We start from the raw sequence: 25306 nt of genomic DNA, 5'->3' as shown, positions 1-25306 counted from the left end.
AACTTCCCAAGGCTGATTCTCTAACTCAATTTTTGTTATCACTCTTTGTCTGTTTTTCAGTATCTTCATCTTTCCACTTCACATGAAGTTACTCTTAACTTTATTGTCCAACCTGTTAATTGGAATGTAACATTTTTTATATCATATTTTGAATTTCCAGTAGGCTTTTTTTCTGTTCCCCAAGGTTCTCTGTTATAACATCCCTTTCTTACCTCATGGTTGCAATACTTCCTCTTATATTTCTGAGGATATTATGGTTTTTGTGACGATTTCTTTGGCTTGCTTCATTGTCTCTATGTCTTTTCTCCTGATCCAATAACATCTACTTTCTGATTTCTATTAAAAAAAACTCTTACATTTTCTCTGCTCTTGTACATTGTGGGTGATGCCTTAAAAATCCTTTTAGTGTTGGGGTGCCTGGGTGGCTCAGCTGGTTAAGTGACTTCCTAAGATCATGCATGATCCCAGAGTCCTGGGCTTAAGCCCTGGAGCCCTGCTCTCCCTGTGCCATCCCCCCGTCTAGTGCCTGTTCTCTCTTGTTCTCTCTCTCTCTCTCTATATTAAATAAATAAATAAATAAAATCTTAAAAAAACTTTTTAGTGTCATTTTAGTGGATTTTTGAGGGGGAGCAGAGATAAAAACATTCTTTCAATCTTCCATTTTTTTTTTTTAGATAAAATTCCCCTGGATTTAAATATATATATACTTCTTAAAAAATTTTACTTATTTATTTGACACAGAGAGAGAGATCACAAGTAGGCAGAGGGTGGGGTTGGGGGGGGAAGCAGGCTCCCTGCTGAGCAGAGAGCCTGATGGATGTGGGGCTCTATCCCAGGACCCTGAGATCATGACCTGAGCCGAAGGCAGAGGCTTAACCCACTGAGCCACCCAGGTGCCCCTTAAAAAAAAAAAAAAAAAAAAAAAAAAAAAAAATATATATATATATATATATATATATATATATATATATATATATATACTTATTTTAAGGGCACAGTTGTATCATTCTGTTATATTCAGTTCCTCAGGTGTAAATTCTCCCATTTGTTATGTTGGAGGACTATTGTTTGTAGTAGTATTAGTTCTTTGTAATTCTTTGGAGTTCTTTGATTGTGAACTCATCTGTTGAAGAAAAAAATTTTTTTTTCTACATGGGAGTCTTGCATATATTTTAGGTTATGAAGAAGTCTACACAGGGACAGTGTCATGGCTCTCCTTGCTGGAGCTCTATTGGGTCTCATAGTTCAGAGCACTTTTTGTTATTGTTATTGTTTCTTGGTCTTGGGTTTCCATACCATTTTAAAGGGCAGGTTTGTGTCCTCACCATTTGCTACTCAGGCTTGGGATTTGGGACTGTCTCCCAGGTGGCTCCCTTTCCCCTATGGCCTAGGGCAGGCAGGTCACCTTTGAGTCAGGACTCAGAACTACCTGGTGTTCTATCTTGAGATAAGGGTGGGCCAACTCTTTTCCTGGTTCTTAGCCTTTCGCTGGGAAACCTGTTCTAGTTCCCTGCTATGTGTGGGGTCTGTAGACCTGTTGCTTTACCATTCCCATCCTTGAGGTACATAATCAGTTCTAGCATCCTTCTGGGTTCCTCTGGATTTAACTGGTTCCTGAGAAGTCCAAACATTTCTAAGTTCCTTTCCCATCTGGCCCTTAGATTTCCCTCTCTCTCACCTTTTGCTTTTGATCTCAGGCATTTATTTAAAAACTTAAAAATACTTGTAAATTACCATATTTCTATGTAGAATGTGTGTGTGTGTGTCTGTGTGTGTGAGTGTGTGTGAGTGCTGTTTTTTCATGCCCCTCAGTCCACCATCATGATGATAGGGTATCAGTAAAAATTCAAATAACACACAAAATAAAAACAAAGTTTCCCTTCCTATTCTTTATTTCCTTTCCATTAAGATAAGCATTGCTAAAACTTTTTCCCATTACATCTATTTTTTTCATTAAGTTTTCTTTTTTTAAAAAAAATTTTTATTGGGCGCCTGGGTGGCTCAGTGGATTAAGCTGCTGCCTTCGGCTCAGGTCATGATCTCAGGGTCCTGGGATCGAGTCCCACATCGGGCTCTCTGCTCGGCAGGGAGTCTGCTTCCCTCTCTCTCTGCCTGCCTCTCTGCTTACTTGTGATCTCTGTCTGTCAAATAAATAAATAAAATCTTAAAAAAAAAAAAATAAAATAAAAAAAATTTTATTATTTTTTAAACAAATAATGTATTATTAGCCCCAGGGGTACACGTCTGTGAATTGTCAGTCTTACACACTTCACAGCACTCACCATAGCCAATACACCTTAAATGTAAACCTGGAAAACACACTGATCAGATTTCTAGTTAACTCACAGTGTGAATGTGTATGCATGTGTTGGAGGTGAACGATATCACATTATCCCAGAATTATCACCCTCTTCTTTTAGCCAGGTTCAGATTGGGGGGGTGGGTGGGAGAAATAAGATAGAGAAGGTAAGTAGGAAGGTGCTTCTGAAGAAATCCAGTCACTTCCGACATGGGAAGAAGTTGTATTGCCCAACAGAAAGATGAGGCCACATCCGTACCTCTCTTGTTTCCCATGTTGTAAACAAGGCTGTCTTCCTGAAATAGCTGGCTGCGGTCCAGCTCTGAAAGTGTGGAGGGTGGAGGGGTGGAGGGAGAACAAGCATGCGGGGCTGCGTTCCCCACTTGGTCAGTGTCCTGTACACTCCTCTTGGCTGGGACCCTGATGCTACTTAGCATGTGCTATCCCCTGTGCACATTGGCCAACGGGTTTTAGAAAACATACATTAATGAGTAAGAATCCAATAACCAGTTAACTACATATCAAATGCTTACTATGCACCCAGCTTTGTGTTTGATCCTTGAGGTGAGGACATGCACAGTACACATGAAACTGAGTGGACAAAGGAAACTTATGAATGAAAGGAGAATGTGTGAAGGGTTCATGAAATTTCCTATAGTGTCATGGTGGCCAGAGCAGAGAGGTCTATCTGGATGTCCTAACGTACCACAAGTTCAATCTGAAGATATGGGGGGGATGTTTCTAATTAAATAAAAGAGAAAGAAAAGAAAAGAAAAGAAACACTTAGCAGCTGTGTGACTTTGAATATTCACTAAAACCTTCTGAAACTCAGTTTCCTCTTTATTGAAATGAGGTCTGATTAGGTAAGCTCCCTTCCAGTTCCAGGAGGTGATCTAAATCTAAGAGTCTACTGAGATATACAGATGCATCCGTTATTTGTGCAGATGTAGAGTTCTATGACTTGATAAAATTTTTTTTATCTTTGCTCAGATCATGATCATTAGTGATTAGGTATATCACAGAAGGCCACTTCTTTGTGCTTTCCAGGAAGCTGCTGACCAGGCCTAACGTGAGGGGTTCCACAGAGTCCTCCCTTCTTTCTCCTGCTCTCCCCTCCTTCCTCCTTTCTTCCTCCTTCCCTTCCAATACCTTCTTTTGTCATCTGTTGGCAATTCATTATCTGGGGTAGGCAGGCTCTCTGGAAAAAGGACAAATACCCCTGGGTGAGGGAAAGAGTTTTCTTTCAGTCACTAAGCCTAGAACAAGAATGATTGGAATCATTCCCTCACACAGAAGACTCTCCCTTTCTGAGCCATGAAGTACAGAGATTGACTTCTCAAGGTCATGAGAAGCTTGCACACCGCCATTTGACATGTCAGCTTAATCTGTCACTAACAGACGTGTCTGCTAATTGAAAACCTAATCTGTGACAGACACTGTGAAAGACACTTCTTACATTCATGATTTCATTTAATGCTCGCTGAGACTTTGTGGTAGGAATTACTATTATGCCCATTTTTCAGATGAGGGAAATAAGAGCCAAGGGGATTAAATACCTTGCTCAAGGCAACAGAGCGGCAGTTGTGGCAAAACTGGAGATTAAATCAAGGACTAAGGCTTTCAGAGTCTGAGCTCTCAACAGCTCATGGTAGTAGAGAAACCCTGCGGTAGAGCGAGAACCATGCTGGGGATCTGAGTCCGGCTGGGTCTTTGTCCATCATGACTTCTACGATCTTGAGCATGTAACTTAACTTCTCTGAACTTAACTTCTCTGTCTCCTTGAAGGGATGGTAACATTAGATGCTTATCAAGCTTCAAGGTTATATATGCCAGACTCTTGGAACAGACCAGGGCCTTGACATATGACAGACAGTGTTACCATAGTAGAGAGTCTTGGGAGGATGACTCAGCAGAAAAACTGGCAAATATCCCCAGACCTTCTAACTTTCATGGCAGTGCTTCCCGCATGATGTCACATGGGCAAGGGACTAATAGGAAAGTTGGGATAAACCACTTTTGTAGGCATTGGGCAGCTCTGAGATGAAAGGACAGGACTTGGAAAGAGAATCAGTGGTCCAGCTTCACGTTTCTACAACAACTATTTTTTTCTCTTCTTCCGAATCATTCCCATTAGCATACAAGCTCCTTTCTTATAATAACCCTCCCTTGAAACCCCTCCACATCCCTGCCAGCTATGGTTCTATTTCTCTGCTTCACTTTGCAGCTGGGATCTGAGTCTCATGGCTCAAGGGACACTACAAGTCCATGAAGGGAGACAAGGGACATTTAGCAGAGTCTCAGTGGAACCTGAACTGGGCCACTCTGGGGGTTCATGTAAGTCTGGGCACACCTGAAAGGAATGAGAGGTCAAAGGTCTTTTAAGAAATTAACTCATTTTATGGGACAAGACTAAAAGTCCATGGGCCTGCAAAGGGTAATGAGTCAGAACTGGGAACAATGGGAGTAGGCACTGTGGTTAAGACTATGGACTCTGGCCCATGGATTCTCACCTAAGTGTTAGGGAGATGGGGCTGGAAGAGAAAAGGAAAAACACTGGGAGATTTTGTTAGCCTAAGCAACACACTCACTCAGGGAAGTTGGCCCTATTCTTTTGGGTGGCCAGGCTGGAACTGGCAGACGGATGAAGGCCAGCTTGATAAAAAAACCAAGGATCCTCAAAGGGACAGATGGGAAGAGGGTCCCAGTGAGTTTCCTTGAGGTGCCAGATCACAGCTTGCTTATTGGGTGTCCATATACAGGTTGTAGGCAAAGAAAGCTCAAGAAGAAAATGGTGGTCAGATTTTCAGTCCTACCAGTAGAATAGGAGAGCTATTTCTCCATATGCCTCACTTCCTCCTTCTTAAAACTTTATTTTCCCTAGGCTCCTGATTTCCTCTTGTATATTTGTCTTCTTTTCAGTCTCTTTCGAGGGCTCCTCTTCCTCTCCCAGACTCTTAAATGCTGGTGTTCTTCCAGATTCCATTGTCCCCCTTTTCCTGCCTTTTCTCTATTACCAGCTTCCTCTGGGTGATGTTATCTACCCCTGTGGCTTTAATGATCTGCCACCTCTGTGAAAATGATCTTCAAAAATGTGTCTCTAAGCTAGCCATTTCTCCTGGGCTTCCTGAGCTAAATTTTCCAAAGTGCATCTACTTTGATGTCACCATAAATCCAAAATGAAAGCCAATATCTTCTCTCCAAAACCTGCTTTCTTCAAGTTGTTTGTCCAAGCTGTGGGTGGAAGAAATCTCTTTGACCCACTCCTTCTTTCTCGCTGCCCCATCACTATCCCCAATGGCTAGCTAAGCCCTGTTGTCTTGCTCTTAAAGAACTTTCAAACTCCACTCCCGTTGTCATTACTTTGCTCAGACTCTCACCATTTCTGCTATAGCCTCCTGACTAGACTCCTGCCTGAATCTCTAGCCCTCATGGTCCATTCACACACCACTCAGGGAATGATCCTTTTGCATATTCATCTGCTGAAAGCTTTTCCAGATCTCCTGTTGCCTGTGGGACAAAGTTCCAACATTTTGGCATAGCATTCAAGGCCTCCTGAGGTTTGGCTTTGCCTGATGGCCTGGTCTTATTTATCTTATCCCACATCTCTTTTGACATTTGCTTTGGCCAGACTGTTTCCCTTAAATTTCCCCTAATACATCATGATGTCTGTCTTAGTCTAGATTTCTGTGCTTGCAAGTAATAGAAATCTGCTTTAAAGAGACTGAAGCCTAAAAGGAATTTAGTGGAAGTATCCAAGGGTCATCAGATGGACCCCAAGGGTCAGGAGATTCCAAGAGGGACCAGAACAAGGAACAGAAAGGTAGCTCTTTTCTGGGCTCTCTCTCTTTGGGGACTACTGATTTTTCCTCTCTACTTCATTTAGCAGGTCTGTTTCACTCCTCTTTTCAGCCACATCAGCTTTCTCTATTTCTTTCTGACCACAGCTACTGTACAAGTTTACATCACTTCAAATCAGTTGAAAATCCCAGGTAATATCCCAGACTTCCATTTCCAGAAAAGCAACTGTGGTTGGCCCAGCTTTGGCCATGGAGGCAGCTTCTGGTAGAACACACATAGCTGGGAGAAGGGATGCTTGGATGCTACCCTCAAAGGAGTCTCTAAACTCTCATCACTGAGATTTTTCCCCCTTCATCTTCAACTGTTAAATATATTCATCGCTTAAAAGTTAGTTCATAGGCTAGACAGTTTTGAAAACCTCCCTACATTGAGTTATGAGTCCCTCCACTTGTTCCCATGAAACCATTGCACATCTTGACTTGAATGCTTATTGAATTTGTGTTGTGTTAATTAGTTTCCTGCATTTCTCCATTAGACCATAAGGTCTTGGAGGTAGACACTGAGCCTAGTTACCTTTTTTTCTTTAGAGTCAGGGAAGAGTGAGGTCTAAAACACTGATGGATCAATTTTAAATGAATGAACAGAACAGCTGATTAGTCTCTCTCTACCACATGTGAGTATATATATATATTTTTTTGCAAGATTCAGGCATATGATGGAGAAAGGGAACCCACCACACTGGCTTCTTCCAATGGCGGCATGGTCTCCACTGTTCATCAGAGCCCTGTGAGTGTCAGCCCCCAGAAGGGTGTGTGATTTAGGACTAGTCTTCTGAAAGTTAACGGGGTTCTGAGTGCTTAGATAAAAACTGCCTAATCTCACTTATTGGCAGATAAAGAAAATGAATGGCTAAAAGTAGAACACATTGGGTTGCAAGACATATTTTCAAAATGTCACCATTTTTATACGACAGACAAGTTGATGGTTGCTGTGTTCATTTTATACTGACACCATAGCTGGGAGCGGATTTAAACTTCATATCAGTATGGCTGTGCATAAAGTTTAGCCCAAATTACTACATCTGTGAAGTTGAAGCAAAATTAAATATTTAAAGAAAACTTAATAGCTAAATCTACTGAGCACTTACCACGCTCCATTACTAAACTAAGTGCTTTTAAAAAATTTTTAAAATTTCAATTCCGGTTAGTTAACATACAGTGCTGTATTAGTTTCTGGTGTACGATACAGTGATTCTGCAATTCCATTCATCATTCATCATGATGGGTGCAATCCTTAACCCCCACCACCTGTTTCACTCATCCACCCCACGCCCCTCCCCTCTGGTAACCATCAGTTTGTTTTCTGGAATTAGGAATCTGTTCCTTGGTTTTCTCCCTCTATCTCTTGTTTTCTCCCTTTGCTCATTTGCTGAGCTTCATGATTTATATGTGTTCACTAACTAATCTAATCCTTAACACTACCTTATGAGTCTGGTTCTGTAACTAGTCCATTTTACAGAGGAGGAAACGGAGGCACAGAAGTTTAACTAGAGTTGGGATGTGCATGTAAGGATGTGGTTCTAGGGCTTACTACCTAAGCTAAACCTACTTACTTATAGGTGATAGGCCCTGGGGCCAGATCCAGAAATAATTAAATCTACCATCTAAACCAGCTCCAAATGTCTACCTGCCTCTCATGACGGAGGCAAACAAATGAAGAAGTAAGTTTAGGACTCCCTTTTAAGTCTTTAGTTTTGGGTTTTCCTTCCCCTTGGATCTTTACCTATAGGTACTAGAAGAAAAAGGTCAGGGGCATGTTCTCGTGGATCTTGCTGTCAGTCCTATGGAAATTAGGTTCCCCAACAACTTGGCAGGAGTCTTCCTGATAAGAGTGAAGATGGCAAAGGATGAGGGACCTGGAGACCAGAGTCCAGCATTGCTTCTGTCACTTGCAGTTCAAAACCTTTGGCGAGTATCCACCTGCTCTTGGTCTTGAGTCACTCACCTGTCAAAAGGAGAGTTTGGTCTAGAAGGGGCTATGTTGAGCTCCCTTCCACCCAAACAGACTAGATCTAGGTAGGGCAGTTCAGGACCCCCACTCGCAGATGGGCAGATTGGACACTACTTGGCCTAAGTGGTGCCATTTGCATAGAGTATGGTGTGAATAACATTCTTATATGTATATGTCCTAAGCTGAGTTACCAGGGTCTTCCCATAAACACAGAGTTTTTGTGCAACCCTGACCCTGATTCCTGGGAGCTACTATGACATTGAGACTCAGCCTTTCAGAAGCTCTTTGGGAGTCATGCTCTGCATTTTGGCCATTGAGTTAAACTCAAGTATATACTTACGGGGCAGCAGAATTGTCCAAAATGCCGTAGGCAGCTATGCAGTCTAGTGTAGTCAATCCCTTAGCATAATGCTGGCCATTCAAGAAAGTCCTCTAGAAATGCTAGCTGTTCTTATTACCACAGTGGATTTGAGAACATGGGACAGGTCACCTCATGGACCTTGAAGTTTGACTCCATCTCTGAATTGGTTTGGCACAGAGCCAGCTTTGATAGGAAGCTGACCCTGATGCTTTTGGTCAGGGGAACATGTCTGACATCAGAATTTGCAAGGCTCTGTTGAGAAATCAGTTGCATGTCTGTCTTCTCCGGGAAGGTGACTTGTGAATGTCTCTGAAGCTGCTGGGGGAGGGGCCTTGAGTTGGGATCGGATCTCCGTTCCTCCCCACGTCCCCTCCCCATCTCCATGTCTGTTCCACTTTGGGCAGGTGGAATGGTCAGAAGAGGGCTGCATTTCTTCTGGGTGAGTGGGTTTTAAACTTGAGTCTTGATCAGACTCATCAGGGACTCCAGATTCCCAGGACCCACTCTCAGGTACTCTGATTCAGCAGCAATGGGACCCTCACCCTTACGTTCACCTTAAGCTGGGATGGTGAGCTGGATATCTTCCAACTGTGCTCTAGGTCCACCCTCCACCTATCTTATCCTGCTCTATGCCCTGGGAACCTGAGCAATACGGACTATCTCAATGGATTCCCCTGTCCTCTGGATTCTGAGTCCAGTCAATGGGAACCCTTGCAGGAGATGGATGGGCAGAAGCTTCAAGAAGGGCATTTATTCCCCCAGCTCTGTCCCTGCTAGTTGCTGGGATTGGATCCTGGCAGGGAGCCCTTATCATACAGCTTCCTCCCTGGGCTCCCAGAATGGCTCCCTTGCCTCACCTCTCAGGCCTAGTGGCAGCAACAGCTCTTAGCTCTTTCTGATCTTGGGCTACTGCACCACTGGACACTCCTTTCCCCAAATTCTTTCCACTCTTTATTAAACCCTCACGAGTCTGGTGAAATGCTCTCTCCTGGCCCAGCTCCGGTCAGCCATCTGGTTCTGCCAGGGTTCCGACCCATTCAGGGGTTGTCCGTAAAGCCATGTTTGAAGCAAGGGGCCCGTTCTAAACATGGCGTATTTTTAGAAACACGGCTTCATGGCCGTTAGTGCCCTCTAGTTCTTGTCTGGCCCCTCGGTGCTTAACTCATTTGAGACTAAGGTGACATTTTGCAAAAGCAACTTTACCAGAAATGAAGTTAAAAAAAAAAAAAAAAAAGATTGTTCACTGAGAAAGAATAAAAGCCTAGAAACAAATTCACAAAGCCTAGCCCCTTTGTCTGTAAGGAGAACGGTATCTCGCTGCCTGGCATGCCCTGCCCCCTGCATGGACAGTCAGGCCTGGGTTCCTGCACTTTTTAGAAAATCCTGCCCCAATCAAATTCACTGAAACAATGCAAAACTGTAGGCATTAATCGTGTGTATCAGCCCACCCTCCACTTCTCTTTAACTATAATTCCTTTCAGCAACTTCGTATATCTTCTTCCAGATGTCTTTCTGAACATTTATAAACATACTTATAATGTGTTTCTACACACATGGATAAGCCATTGACTACACCCACTGTTCTACTTTCCTTTTTCATCCAGCATTATTTCTTCAAGATCTTTCCATGTCCTGTCGTATCACTACCTCATTATATTTTAAGGATTTTTTTTTTATTTTTAAAATTTTTTTCACTGTACCAGAATTCATTGTTTATGTACCATACCCAGTGTTCCATGCAATATGTGCCCTCCATAAGGATTTTTAAAACAGCTTTATTGACTACAATTTACCGACTATAAAATTCACCTGCTTTAAGCACACCGTACCATGACTTTTTAGCAGTTTCATGGAGTTGTACAACTATTACCATAATCCAGATGTAGAATATTTCCATTACCCCTAAAAGAGGTCTGGTGCCCATCTGTAATCATTCCCGGCTCCTCTTCCCAACCCTACCACACCCCAGCTCTCTGTCTCCGTAGATTTGCCTTTTTTAGACATTTTATGTCAGTGGAATCATACAATATGTGATCTTCTGTTCTGCCTTTTTCCACTTAGCACCACGTTTTTGCCTTGTGTTTAAACCACACACACATGTCCAATGTATTCCGTGGCCTGGATGCACCTTCACAGTTTATTGGACTCTTTCCCTGTTGTTGAACATTCAGGTTGTTTCTAAGCTTTGAGTTTTAGAAATGAGGCTGTGATGAATATTCTGTATTGATGTTTGTTTCCCTATGTGAGTATTTCTATGGGGTAGATTTCTAGAAGGATATTTCCTGAATCAGAAGGTATGGGCACTAGAATAGATCTGATCAAATTGCCTTCTTTCATGGTTGTATCTATTTACTCTGCTACAAGTTTGGGTGGTAATATGGTCTAATAATAATATGGTGGATTCTGACCCCAAAATTATAGGATGTAGTAGTTTCCACTGGGCTCCCTGCTGTGGCCCCTCCAAATGACCAGGGTTGTCCCTTTGTTCTTCTGATAACTCTCTTCATATCTCCCCCTTTATTTTAATAATCAAAAGCATTTTATGGTGAATAGGACACAAACCACAGGTTGTAGAAAACTAATGACTACAGCTGTAAGAATAATAATACAATGAATCCCAGGTAACCAAAATCTAGGTAAAGAAAGAATATTCCCAGTATTATCAAAAGCCCCAAAGCATTCCTCCCTGATAGACTGAAAGTTTATGTAAACATTATCCAAACACTGGTGGTGATCATTCTTTCTCTTTAGAGTCCACACCTAAAGTTTGTATGAAAGATTTGCAAAGAGTCAATTCACTTAACCTGGAATCATGTTTCATCAAATTCCCTCCCTTTCTCACCTAGTTTCATGTTAACATCGACCAGAAGAGACTGTTGTGTGAGCTTTGGAAGGTGGAAAGGGGGGCAGAGGCTGCATCCTTTTTTATGCTCTGGAAGGTCAGTGCCAAGCACCAGATGCTGGTCGGTCCTTAACCTGAGCCACGCATCTTCTGACCTTCACGATGGAGGCGTCAGCATCTCTCACAGGCCGTCTGCATGTTGAACTTGTAGTCCACAAGAGACTGGCGCAGGTTTCAGTCTGTCCTGGCAGGTCCCAGCTCGCCCTCGCTGTTGTCTGCTTCATGGGATCTTTCCTTCTTGGCTCTCTCTGGCCTGCCACTTTCAGGTCCTAGCACCAGAAGCAAAGATAACTGCCCAACCTAGACCATTTTGCCAGCTCCCACAATTGCGTGCAGTCAAATCCCGATAACGAATCTCTCCCCCGAGTGGTCCTGCTTTCCAGTGGAGCCCTGCGTGATAGAGCACGTGTCCTTGACAGAGGCTTGTTTTATCTGTCTCTGAATTTTGTGTTGGGCTCTAACTGTCTCTTTTCTTTTAGAGAGAGAGTGCACACATATGTGGGTGTGTGAGCGGTGGTGGGGAGGCGTGGGTAGAACTGAGAGGGAGAGCGTGGAGCCTGTTGTGGGGCTCGATGCCACGTCCCCGAGAGCATGACTTGAGCTGAAATCTGGAGTCAGACACTCAACTGACTGAGCCACCCAGGAACCCCATCCAATGGTCTCTTTAACCATCTTACCTACCAGCTCAGAATAGGGTAACCCCATCTGAGCTGCTCCCAACCTGGGCCCCAAGCCTCAGTTGCCTTTTGACTCTGTCAGATGAGTGTAGGCGCTGAAGAAGTGGCCCAGCCCTACCCATATGAGTGGAACACTCTGGGAAGTTCATTTACATATTTTTCCCTCTATTTATAAGGTGCCTGAGGGGTCACCACTAGAAAAGCTAAATATCTAGAAATATGAACCTCACTAGGCATTTTTAATCCAGTTCTACTCTTACCCAGCCATGAGATCTTGATTGAGCTGTTTGCTTAGGCCTTAGTTTCCCCACTTGCATATTGCAAGGGTTAGCCCCCGGCGGGGGATGGGGGGATGACCTAGGTCTCCTCTGGCTCTGCCAGGGCAGGGTGGCCATTTTCCACATCGGTCAACACGGGATGAACGTCAACGTGACATGCCCCTCCTGAGGGGCACGTCTTCCTGTCACCCAGGAGACACTGGGGCTAACCCGATTTCCTGAGCAAAGGGAGCCCATTCCTGCAATGAGTAGGGACTGCGTCAAGGAAGATGTCATGAACTGGGGAAACGGAGCAACAAGACGGGGGGTTCATGTAAGGGGTGGGGAGGTAGCTCAGAAGCCAGAGGGGCAGGCTCAGACTGAGAAGGCACATCTAGGCAGAACAGAGCTGGGCCCTGAATGCGGGACTTAGGCCTGGAAACATCGGAGGGAAGAAGGAAATCAACAACTCGAAGACAGACCTTGGATCTGCCTCCTCCCAGTGATGTCTTGGTTGGTAGGTTTTTTGGTGCCAAAACTGTCTTTATGTGGGAGAGGGAGGGAGGGAGGAAGAGAGAGAGAGAGTAACAGTTTACACAAGCGCAGCTCCTAGGCTTATTTTATCCCCTTATTTCCCTCGAGAAACATGCTTCCTCTAGCCCTTGTTAGAGGAGCAAAGAGCAGAGCCCCAGAACCACAGCGACACTTGGTCTGGCCTCTTCCCACTGACAGTGATCTCAGAGAGCCATCTGGCCATTCAGCCCTGCCAGGTCAGAACACCTCCAGTCCCTCTGGCAACTGGGGTGTTCCCTCCAGTTAACACACGTTGGCCTGCTGAATCAGAAGCTGTTTGGAAGGCTTGGCCAGAGCAGCTCAGTCAAGCTTGAACCTGAGCTTAGCACAGTGCCTGGCAAACAATGAGCTCGAGACAAGGGATTATCAGGGCTGGATTAATCCTGTTTGCACTTTCATGAGTCAGGACTGGTAGTTACCTGTCCCTTGAGCACCCCAGCTCAGAGGTTTGCTCCTGCTTCCCTGGAGAGGTCTTTGGTCAGAGCCACAGCTGCTGTCTCTTTGATTTAGTGGTTGGAGAATTGTTAACAGGAAGGGGATCGGAGCCTGGTGAAGTTTGGGGACTTCACCAGGGAGCCGTCGGACTCCCCTTGCCGTCCTACTTCCTTAGGGGGCTGCTCCGAGCCCAAACCCCTCCTGCCAAAGTCCCCGCAGGGACGAGGCCTGTGAACGGGAGCTCTGCCAGGGTAAGGCTCTGCCATGTCCCAGGGCTCTGGGAGACAGGTCTTCAGGAAATACTGCCCAACCAAGGCAGATCCTTGGTTTTGCCTGGATACCATGTCCCTATTCTGCAAGGTGTGCTTTTGATGGTCCTGCATGTCGGGTGTGTGTGTGTGTGTGTGTGTGTGTGCATGTGTGTGAGTGTGTTTTGAGTGGGAGAGAGAAGAGAGTGGAGACTCAAAGTAGGGGTGGCTGGTTGAGCTCAGCAGAGCTGTCTGGCTTCCTGCTCCCCAATCCTGCTGATTTGGTAAAACACACTGACCCTTGGTACTCAGGACTCTGGTTTCACCCAAAGACATAAGAAACACTTTGTGATCCTGGGACACATCTCCTTCCATAACACATGTCCAGCGGCCACAGATTTGGGCTAGGGGTGAAGGAAGTAGAAAGGCTGGGTTCTCTCTCGATTTCAATCCTTGTCTCTCTCTGTGCACCCAATAAGCAGAGAAGGGATTTAATTATTGTAAATAAATCTACATTCAGGACCTGCCCACCCTTGCCTGTAGCAGTTCAGATGCTTTTGATCACAAGTAATGAAATACACAACTCTAAGTGGCTTGTACAAAGAAAAAAAGACATTTAATTATCTACTCGAACAAGAAGTTACAGGTAGATGGTTCCACAAATGGTTCAATTGCTGAAATTTGTCGTTTGGGAACTAGTTGTTGTTTTTTTTCCTTTCCAGTAAGATACACACAACATAAAATTGACTTTTTTTTTTTTTTTTTTTACCAGTTTTAAGTGTCCTGTTTAGTGGGATTAAGCACATTCCTACTGTCCTACCCCTATCACCACTATCCATCTCAGGAAACTTTTCATCGCCCCCAACTGAACTGTGTACCCATTAAACAACTACTTCTTACTTTCTCCTCTGCCTGGACCTGGTAACCACTGTTGGACTTCTTGTCTCTATGAGCTTGACTATTGTAGGTACTTCTAAAAAGTGGAATCATACACTATTTTTGCCCGGCTTCTTCCACTTCATATCATGTTTTCGGGGTTCATCCCTGTTGTAGCATATCCCAGACACTCATTCATTTTTAAGACTGAACCATATTCCATCGCATGTATACCCCACATTTTTTTTGTCCATCATCCACTGATTGACATTGCGTGATTGTCACTTTTTGGCAACTGTGAATGATGCTGCCATGAACATTAGTGTACTGTTTGAGTCTCTGCTCTCAGTTCACTGCTTTCAGTGTACACTTAGACATGGAAGTGCTAGATCATACAGTAGTTCTGTTTCATCTTTTGAGGTGCTGTTTTCCATGGCAGCTGCACCACTTTACTTTTCCACCAACGGTGCATAAGCGTCCCACCACTTTTTCCATATCATTGCTGACACTTGTTATTATCTGTCTTTGTTGTTGTTGTCATTGATGTTGAATTGTAAGAATTATTTGTGTATCGTGGAGAGTAAACTGTATAAAATTTGATTCAAAAATATTTTCTCCCATCCTATGATTTTCCTTTCCACTCTTTTGATCGTGTCCTTTGATGTACAAAGTTTTTAACATCGGGGAAATCCAATTATCTATTTATTCATTTCTTGCCCGTGCTTTTGGTGTCATATCCAAGGAATCACTGCCAAATCCAATGTTATAAAACTTTTCTTCTACGTTTCTAATAAATACTTAGTAGTTGAAGCTCTCCTGTGTAGGTTATGATCCATTTTGAGTTAACTTTTGTATATGGTATGAGGAAAGGGACTAGGTTCATTCCTGTGCATGTGGATAACTGGTTTGCCCAGCACCATGTGTTGAATAACTATCCTTTCTCCCATTGAATAGTCTTGGTAACCCTTGTTGAAAATCATTGACCATTCCTGCTTGGGTCTTCTTCTGGGCTCTTTGTTCTTATCCACTCCATCTGCCCAAGTGTGTTGAGCACAATTTTTGCCTCTTTGTCACATCATATCCCACAACCATATTGGGAAGAACCATAAAGGCAAGAACCAAGGACATGTGGGTGTGTGTGCCTCTCTCTCTTTTTAAATCAGGAATACTTCCCAGGAGTCCCTGGACCCAGCAGACTTCCTCTTAAGCAATGGTGTCCTGAAGCCAGTTTGTACCTGCTTGTGAAAGCAGCCCATTCATTTCCTAAATTTTTGTGAGCTAGTTGCTAAACACATGAAAACCTTTGACATCGCCCTGGTGGGAACATTTGCCCCAGGCAACTTGGGAAATGCTACAAACCCGGACTTCTTTTCACCAGCACACTATTGCCCTGAAACCTTACTAGTCAGAAGTGGATGACAGGGCCTCTCCTAGCTAAGGGAGTCTGGGAAAATGAGTGTCTGTCCTTCTCGGCCTCCCTCAAGGGAGGTGGGCTTTGCCAGCAAGCAAGAAAGGGAGAGTCAGGAAAGCAACGACTGCTGTTTGCCACTAATGGCTCCCCGTGGTAGGAACTTTCTGTCGTCACCTGAAAGGATGCCTTTCGAATGTCTTTAACTGCCCCAGACACCAGAGTGCTTGAGCTCAGTGCTAGGATGGACTGAGCTCTAGCAGCTGGCATAGGAAGTATAGGGAGGCGTGGGGAACGAGGGCAGGCTTTCTAACCCGTCCAATGGGCCTGAAAAGGACGTGGCCCCAGTAGCTTCCTGTAACCACAGCCGGGAGCTGCCTTGACACAGAGACTGGAAACAACTAGTGGACATGAGGCTCAGGATGGATGCTGACGGCGCGGGAGGTGCCCCGAGGCGCTCCAGCAGGGCCCAGGGGCTCAGAAGGTGGTAGAAGTGTTTGCTGAAGAAGAGCCAACAAAGGAAGGCCTGCCGTCCTTGGACAAATACTCCTTGCTGATGAGCCCGTGGAAGGCCATGATCTTGAGGAGTCCGTGGCGAAACTTCTGGCCGATGAAGGCGTAGATGAAGGGATTGAGGCAGCTGTGGAGGAAGCCCAGAATCTCGGTGGCGTCCAGGGCCCGGCCGATGTCGTTGCGGCGCTCGCACGTCTCCGCGATCACCCGGAGCCTCATGAGGGTGTCTGTGACCAGGACCAGGTTGTAGGGCAGCCAGCAGAGCAAGAAGACGAGCACGACGGCGAAGATGACCCGCATGGCCCGGTGCTTCTGCCCCATGTGGGCCTGGAACAGCGTACGCAGGGTGAGTCCATAGCAGAACAGCATGACCGCCAAGGGCACGAGGAAGCCGAAGGTCTGAGGCAGGGCCCGCATCACTATCCGCAGTCTCGTGGTATTGGCGCCCATGTCCTCGTAGCAGACCGGGCTGGAGTAGGGGGGATTGATGGCCCTGCGGAAGATGAAGATGGGCAGGGACAGGATCAGGGACAGCGCCCAGATGCCTAAGCATATGAACTTGACCCAGTGCCGCTTCTGGGTCAGTGTGCGTGTGGCATGGACGATGGCCAGGTAGCGGTCCATGCTGATGCAGGCCAGCAGTAGGATACCACTGTAGAAGTTGACCTCCTTCAGGAGTGAGACCACCTTGCACAAGGGTGTGCCAAAGATCCAGCCTTTCGCCTTGGAGGCAGCCCAGATAGGCAAGGTCAGGGCAAAGAGCAGGTCGGCTATAGCCAAGTTCAGCAGGTAGACGTCAGTGACAGACTGGCTGAGCCGACTGTATAGGACAACCAGTATCACTAGGGAGTTTCCCAGCAGGCTCAGCACGAAGACCAGGGCGTAGATGACCACCACTGCATACTTGTTGATTTCCAGAGATTCTGGCCTGCATGGGGCAGAGCCTTCTGGAATGAAGGGCAGGTCTGTGCTGTAACTGTAATTTTCACCAAAGAGATCTTCCAAGCCATAAGCCTCCCAGTCCACGTCTTCCATATTGGAGGCAAACTTAAGTCCTGGCCTAGAGAAGAGAGATGGGAGTTACTGCATGATAATCTCTCCCCAGATTCTAGCCTATTTGCCCATGAATCTCGGACAGGATTCTTTGCCTTGGCTTGTATATTACACGGAACCTTCACATTAGGAAATAGTTGTGGCTCTACGTTATGAGCCACATTTTGTGATAAATGGCACGTTGCACAAAACCTATAGTTCCCTCAAAGCCAAAGAGGTTCTGAGCTCTCTCCATGACATCACCATCACCCAAAAACATTGTCGAAATCCCAATCCCTACAGAACATGTCTCAGATTCTTCAGTGGTGAGCCTCTCTGGCTAATGAAGCTGGATTTAATGTCAGAAATAGGAGGTGCCATTCAGTTCTTGATGTGGGAGATGAAGCAGGGTTTGACTGCTAGAGAAAGATAGAGGTTTGACTAGAAAGCTGAGGGAGGAGCCCCTCTGTCCCACTTTTGGGAAGTCATTAAAAGAAGTTTGTGGGAAAATAGATTTAGTGGTAACAGCAATACAGCTGCAGGATACTGGACCTAGAAGAAAGCTTATTTACAGCCCAGCATTTTTCTTTCAGGATGCAGGAGACCTGCTGTGGGAATATTTGTGCAGTCTGAAAAAAAAGTATATTAAAAGTCCTAAGCAGGTGGCTGATTGATTCTCTAAGTGGGTGAAATGTGACTGTCACAGCCGTGGACTGCCACGTGGAGGTGAGCAGAGAAATCCAGAGTGCTCGCAGCAGTGGGAGAGGCAGAAAAGACAGGTCGAGACAGGTGCAGGCAGTGGCACCTGTGCCATATCAGGAGGTGCAGACAGGTGGAGACACACTATCCTTGTTTTGGTGGCTTTTCCATTCTGGTGGGGACACTTTCTGTCATGCCAGTGAGTGCCTTCATCCATCCCTCACTCCTCAGCACCCCCAGACGAAGTCCAGGTAAACCCGCTTCTGTCGGCTCGGCCCTTGTTTTGGGGATAGCCCAAAGCCTGCTTTCAGGGGAAGCTGCAGTCACTCTGAAATTTTACCCAGTTTTCAAAGAGGATGTAAATGAAAGTAAACCAGCTCCCAAGTGAGTTCCTTGTGAACCACAAGATGCATCAGTACTGTGCCATTTCTTTATGACAAGGTATGACCGTCCTGGGACCACATGCAAGGAGGTAACCCATCTCAAAACGGAACCAGCGTTAAAGAGAAAAACACGAAGTACTAAGGCTCCAGAATAACTTCAATACTCAATAGGATCATCATTATAAAACAAGAGGGACAGTAACGCTGTTGACGAGGATGTGGGGAATGGGACCCTTCTTATATTACTCGTGGAGATGCGCCAGTGGAGCGGCTGCTTTGAACAGTTTGGCAGTTGTTCAAAACGTCAAACATAGTTACCAATGACCCAGCAATTTCACTTCTAGATACGTGCCCAGGAGAATGGAAAACCTATGTCCCCACAAAAACTTGTACACAAATGTTCACAGCAGCGTGACAGCCGAACAGTGGGAACAATTCAAATGTACATCAACCGATAAATGGAGAAATTAATGGAGGTGCACACAGACCATAGGCTGTTATCCAACCAACGACAGGAATAAAGGACTGACATCTGCTGCGACGTGGATGAACCATGAAAACATTATTCCAGGCCAAAAAAAAAAAAAAAAAAAAGCCAGACATAAAAGGCTTCATACTGTACAAGTCCATGTATGTGAAATGTACAGGACAGGCAAATCATTAGAGACAGAAAGTAGATCTGGGTTGCCAGGTGCTGGAGGGAGGGGTTTCTTTCCAGGCTGATGAAAGTGTTCAGGAATTAGACAGTGGAAGGATTGTATAGCTTCACGCGAATACTAGGAACCACTAGTTGTACCCTGTGAATGGGTGACTTTTACAGAGTGCGAATTCCATCTCAATTAGAAAAAAATTAACCAAAGGGGGACACCTTTGAGAAGCAAACACAGATAGTAAAACAACCACATCAACAATGAAACTCTCCAGAAGCTTTTCTCTTTAGCAGAGGGAGGTCTGTCACTCTCAATCATATATAGCAAAGAAGAAAGCCGAATAGGGTTAAGAGAAACTGGAAAAGCAATGCCCTTTCCCCTGGAGTGACGGAATTCTTAGTCTAGGTGATTGTGGCCAGTTAAATCAGCTTCTCAGCCCATGGAGAGCAAAGAGCAGACTCTGTGAACCTAGAAAGATCTGATGCATTTGGGGAATGTCTAGCCAGGGAGATAAAGTAATAATGGGAAAGGCCACCATACAACTCAGCCAGTGTTGTTGGCGAGACCTGTGACAAGTCACTAGTTCTGCCATCCCTCGGTCAGGAGGTTGTTTATCCCAGGGTTCTGTCCAATGAAGTCACAAGGTCAAGAATGGGTCACCTCTGGGAACAGATGATCAGAGATGCTCTCAAGGGAAGAAATGACCTAGAGAAGGCCCACTTTTAGCAGAGCATAATGGGACAGAGAGCTTGTGCCCATAGAGGACAGGCCCGTATTTAGGAACACTGACCGTGAGAAGGCAGGGCCAGGGCAGAAGCAGAAACTGCCCTAACAGGAGACAACAGCAGCCAAGCATACTTCACTGGTAAGTCCTCATTCTAAATAAGCCAGCGCTCAACTGTGTGGGGGAGGGGCTGGAGATACACAGGGGAGCTCCCACTCCCAGACATGGAAGATCTGCTTGAGGGTCCAGAGGGAGACCCTGAAAGTCAGGACAGGAGGTGGAGAATTCCTGTCAGAATTCTGACAAGAGAAACAGGACAAGAAGAAGCAGGCAAGAGAAACAGGACAGGGCAGTCACCTCCAGCCACTGGGGAGACAATGCTTTGTGGATGCTTGTGGGTTTTTCAGCTTACCAGTCTCTAGAAAGGATGTGTTGACAGTCAAAGGGGGAAACTAAGGGAAGGGAGTTGACCTGTCTGAGGTCTGCTTTGTGCCTCAGAGGAACATGACCTCCCTGGAGTGTTACTGATAGATATGATTAGTCCTGACTACAGATGAGAAGACAGGCACAGAGGAGCTCAGACGTCAGCCCAAGGTCACAGAGCCTACAAATGCTACAGCCCGGATTCCATGTAGGTGTGGATCAACTTACAGTCTACAGACTTGCTTTATTTAAAAAAAAAAAAAAGTCATACCTCCTATATTAAATATTTTTGAAATATATTTGTAAGTTAAGTTTTCAAGATCTCATAAAGTCAGACTGCATACAGTTTACTCCTATTGTTTGCTATTTTGTACATTGTTTTCTTATCTATTCAGTAGGGCCAGAACAAAAGAAATAGTTCTTGCAAGAATGATAAACAAAACACCCTTAAACTGGCTGACTCCCACCGACCTCCTGGTCATGTTCTCGGTGAACAAGCGGGAGATTCCCTCGTTGAGTGAAATGGCAGGACCCTAATGACTCACGGTCATTCAGAAACTCCATGGATGGGATTATTCTAATTCATTTTATAAAAACGCTAAACAACGGAGACATGCAAGATCCCAAACATTGAAGGCAATCTTTTCAATCACAATAGAAAATTCAGGAATTTTAATACAATTCTAGCATGCTTTCTCTCTATAAATATAATCCACAATATTTGCATTTAATATAGGGGAAGGGGGCCTGGATGATGTCTGGCCCTTCCTTGGACCCCATCCTAGTCAAAGCAGGGGAGCTGGCTGAGTCAGGAAGGGAAGGGGCTGGGCAGAGAGTTGCCCTAAGTGGTTGTTGGAGAGAGGAGTAAGGAAGAGGGGCAGGAGCTCTCCCTTTGGGGATCTAGGGAGGTCTTAAGAGGAAAGAAGCCCACCCCGGGGTGGGGAGAGATGTCTGGGGTCATTGGGGGCTGGGTGTCAAGGGGGTCAGAGAACAGAGACATTCTGGAAGGTGAGAAGGGTAGGTATTCCAAGACTTACCAGGAGCCTGGGCCTTTCACCTGTGGGACCCGTCCGGGAGGGCAGATGTGTCTGACTGACGGGGCGGGGTGGTGAGAAGAGAGTGGAGGAAGTGAGCGGTGGATTACATTGCTCAACTCGAGGGTGGAGTCCTCAGGCGGCTGGATGCTTTTGATAACTTGCATAATTAATTCTCAGGTCAGCTCTTGGATGGTGAGTTATTTTCTGACCTGGTCGAGTTTCATATCGGTAAGGGACCTGTGGTGTTTTCTAGCCAATCTTTCCATTTCACAGAGGAGCAAACGGAGGCCCATGCCAAGGCAGCGGTTTAACCAGGACGGCATGGATTTCTCTCATCTTTGCCCTAGTCTCAGCAGACCCTGGCTCTTTCAGCAGCCTGGTCGGACTGTCCCCATACCCTAACTGCCTCGGGCTGCCCCCTGCTTGGGAGCCCCCCGCCCTCCTGCTTTTGAACAGTTCTCCCATCTCAAAGGACAGCAGCTCATGAAGATGAGAGAGATGGAACTTGAGCTTCTGGTGATCCTGGACCTAATGTCTCCTGTCCCCACCCCATGCACTCCCAGAGCCCTTTCTTGGCCTGTACACTTGGGGTTGGGTGTGTATGGCTGGCCACTTTTGGAGCCAAGACCATCTCATTTGGAAAGAAAGGCTTTTGGGAAAAATTCACATCTTATCCAAGTCCAAACACATTTTCGAAAGCAGAGTTGAGTGACACTGAGAATGTACATTTGTTATTAATTACCGTGGAAAGGATAAATACAGGCAGAACAGTGAACACTGATTCACGGCTCCCTCCCAAGCTCCCTCTCCCTCCAGCAAACCATGCCTCTAGCCCCTCCACTATGCCTCTTGACCCCTGCATCCCAGGACCCGTGGAGCGCTCGAAGCCTGCAACAAACTTGCTTACCCCTAGGAAAGAACCTTCAAGTCCAACTGTTTAGCAAACACTCTTTGTCACTTCTCTCTTTCCCATGCTGGAGAAGAATGCAGTGTCTCCTGGCCCGGTGATGCTAAAACCAGGCAGAGGCTTGTTATACACGGAGAGAGGCACAGGAAAGCAGTGGTTAGAGACTGAGTGAGCCCGGCAACTCGGGGCCAGTGACTTTCCCTTTCCGAGTCTTGGTTTACTCATCTGTAAAATGAGGCCAGTGATAGCATCTAACCCACTGGGCTGTGCTGAGATTCAAACGAGGGATTACTCATAAAGCACTTAAGACATACAGCAAGCCTGATATTAGCGTTTGTTAGGGCGATCTTCGTCTCTGGAACAGTTTATCAACTAGTGCCGTGACTGTTTGTCCCACTACCCCCCCACACCCCCAGGGAAGGAAAAGCAGTGGGTCTGCTTCCCGGGCAGACTTTGATGTACAGCCCCATCGGCTCTGGCCTGGATAACAAGAGTCATGTGAGCTACAGTGTTGGGTCCCTGCTAAGGTCCAGCTTCTGGGAAAAGGGCTTTTCGGAACTTGTGCACTGAGGGGCACTTGGCTGGCTCAGTCAGGGGAGCATGCAACAACTCTTGATCTTGGGGTCTAGAGCCCCACCCTGGGTATAGAGATCTGTTAAAAATACGATCTTGATGGGGTGCCTGGGTGGCTCAGTGGGTTAAAGCCTCTGCCTTCGGCTTAGGTCATGATCCCATGGTCCTGGGATGGAGCCCCACATGGGGCTTTCTGCTCAGCGGGGAGCCTGCTTCCCACTCTCTCTGTCTCTGCCTGCCTCTATGCCTACTTGTGATCTCTGTCTGTCAAATTAAAAAAAAAAATCTTAAAAAAAAATACAATCTTGAACAAAAAGAATTGGTACATATTTAATCCTCATAACAAAGGCGTGAAGTGTGCACTTTCTGAATGAGGAAACCAGACTCTGGGAGTTAAGCAACCTCATCAGAGTGACACAGGGAACTGGCGTTTAAACAGTTTTTAAGAAATGTTACCTGACCTCAAACTCTGTATTCTGTCCACTGTAACAAGGGGCTGGAGCCTAGTTTCAGCTTTCCGAGCTTGGTTAGGAACCTTTCAGTTCCAGACAACGGAATGAAAAGGTGTAGAAAGAGGAGCCCAGATCTGACATCTGCTCCCCCCCCCGCCCCACCCCGCCGCTGGCCCGCTTCTTGATATTCATTAGGTTGGTCTGGCACCTGCACCTGGATGGTGGGGTGAGTAGAATGGGCTGATGCCGTTGCTGGTGGTCAAGATGAGCTTGGACGAGTCAATTCTCGCTGGGCCTTGATGCAGTCTACTGGAAAATGAAGCGATCGTTCTAGATCTGTATTGTCCAGCACGAGAGCCACTGGATATACATAGCTACTGAAACTGAGTTGAAAGAGAACGAAAAATGTAGTTCTTTAGTCATACTGGCCGCCTTTCAAGGGTTCAAGGCTCGCACGTGACGAGTGGCTCCCATATTGGACAGTGCTGATATAGAACACCCCCGGGACTGCAGAAAGTTCTTTTGGGCCACACTGTCCAGGTGAAGATATCTTTCTCTTTAGCTCTATGTTCCTGCTCCTGCAGTCCAACCCATCAGTTCTCAGGGGACTCAGAGAGGAGAGTGAAATTCCACCAGACACGAGTCCCTGACGGCCCTCGCTCGGAACAGCTCACTTACCTGCTATTTGCCACGACAGTTGCTGTCGTCGTAGGAGTGGCTCCTGATTTCCTCCGGGGCTAGGGGCTTGGGAGCAGTCAGCACTGTTTGGCCGGAAAAAAAGTGAAGCAGCTTTAGAGGGAAACGTCTGACCTGGGGTCACCTGGGTGAATTCCAGGAGGCCCACCAGGGAGGCGTCCCCTCAGAGAAGCAATGAGGTTGGTCCTAGGACTCTGACTCCAGGCCACAGATCTGCCTGGAGATTCTGTGGTCAGCACTGGGGATTTTCATACCTACCTGTCTGAGGCTTTCTGGAGGAGCCTGCCAGGCTGAGGAGAGACTGAGCCTGCTCAGGCTGTCTCTGAGCGTTTCCAACCTGCACATCCTTCTTTACAAGGAAGATGCAGGCAACCCCAGCCCCTGGTGAACAGACTTGCCTGCACTTGTTACACACTTTCTTCCTTCCTTCTAGGGTCAGTGTGAGAAGCATCCCTTCTTCTCTTTCTGGTGAATTCCTGCCCCGGCTGTGGGACACCCTGCCTCTCGCGTCCTTGAGGGGTCTGCCTCCTGGCCCTTCTGCCCCATCTGCCATCTCTTTCCCTGAGTTTGCTCATGTCTCTGTCACCTGCCCTCTGTTGTAGGACCCCTCCAGCTACTGTGCCCCCAGCGCTCTGCTCACGGTGGACTTCTAGAGAAAGTGGCTACTTCCCCTCGCCTCCTCTCCTTCACTGCTCAGCCCACTGCTGCTAGCTCCCTTCCCATCCCTCTGCTGAAACAGCTCTAGCCAACACTACCAACAACCTCATGCCACGACGTCCAAAAAGCCCCTTTCTTAAATATATCTGCTGCCGAAGCAAGCACGCCCATTTCTTAAATAAAGCGGTTTTACGGTTATAACAACAAAGCCCACATACTGGAAAGAATAGAGGAACCACCAAAGGATCTGAAGTCGAACTGGAAGGACTCCTTTAAGTCCTTAGATTCACACACAGATCTTATGTCCATCTTTCCAGACTTTTCCACACATGCATGTATGGACATGCTTTCCTTCTTCTTCTTCTTAAAACAAATGATATGGAACTGATGATATCATTCTGCACTTCACCATGCTGTTATGGGCTGCACATAGGTCCACCTTTCTTTTTTCCCTGACAACATACTAGTCCACGGGGCGGATGTATCATGATTGATCCGATAATTGCCTTGTGGATGAATATTTAAGTCTTGCTACGAGCATCTTTGGATGTACGTCTCTGGGAATTTGTATGATGGTTTGTGTGGCTTAAGTGTAATTTTGCTGGGTCATATCGGTGCCTTTTTAAATTTTGATAAGGCTGTATCTGCTAATGGTGACTACATGTATTGTGGTGGCGTAATGTACAAAAGTGTCCAGTCACTGTGTTATATACCTG

The 25306-nt window shown here is 46.0% G+C and overlaps 1 protein-coding gene across 7 annotated transcripts; it reads right to left on the bottom strand.

Moving 5' to 3' along the window:
* Positions 1-14150: 14150 nt before the first annotated feature.
* Positions 14151-24682, bottom strand: CXCR2 (C-X-C motif chemokine receptor 2). Of its 7 annotated transcripts, XM_032354766.1 has the most exons (6): positions 24192-24682; positions 23916-23998; positions 23446-23620; positions 22213-22315; positions 21306-21514; positions 14151-17417 (listed from the first exon to the last, which is right to left on the bottom strand). In XM_032354766.1, exons 5-6 carry the CDS (start codon positions 21467-21469, stop codon positions 16322-16324), a joined length of 1260 nt encoding a protein of 419 aa, XP_032210657.1. In that variant the 5' UTR covers positions 21470-21514; positions 22213-22315; positions 23446-23620; positions 23916-23998; positions 24192-24682; the 3' UTR covers positions 14151-16321. The 7 variants fall into 7 exon arrangements, with proteins under 7 accessions (XP_032210657.1, XP_032210658.1, XP_032210662.1 ...); XM_032354767.1 differs by lacking the exon at positions 23446-23620; XM_032354771.1 differs by lacking the exons at positions 21306-21514; positions 22213-22315 and having other exon boundaries at positions 24192-24680.
* Between the last annotated feature and the right edge of the window lie 624 nt (positions 24683-25306).

The sequence above is a fragment of the Mustela erminea genome, chromosome 8 (genome assembly GCF_009829155.1).
Source record: "Mustela erminea isolate mMusErm1 chromosome 8, mMusErm1.Pri, whole genome shotgun sequence".
Taxonomy (NCBI): Eukaryota; Metazoa; Chordata; class Mammalia; order Carnivora; family Mustelidae; genus Mustela; species Mustela erminea.
The sequence above is the reverse complement of the archived record's forward strand: the minus strand, read 5'-3'. Positions and strand labels throughout refer to the sequence as shown.

Bases quoted from the DNA above. Each gene is read 5' to 3' on its own strand.
- CXCR2 (XM_032354766.1), bottom strand. From the start codon at position 21,469: ATGCAAGTTATCAAAAGCATCCAGCCGCCTGAGGACTCCACCCTCGAG. The intron at 17,418-21,305 runs GTAAGTCTTGGA...TCTCTTCTCTAG, and splicing joins GTGAAAGGCCCAGGCTCCTG to GCCAGGACTTAAGTTTGCCT.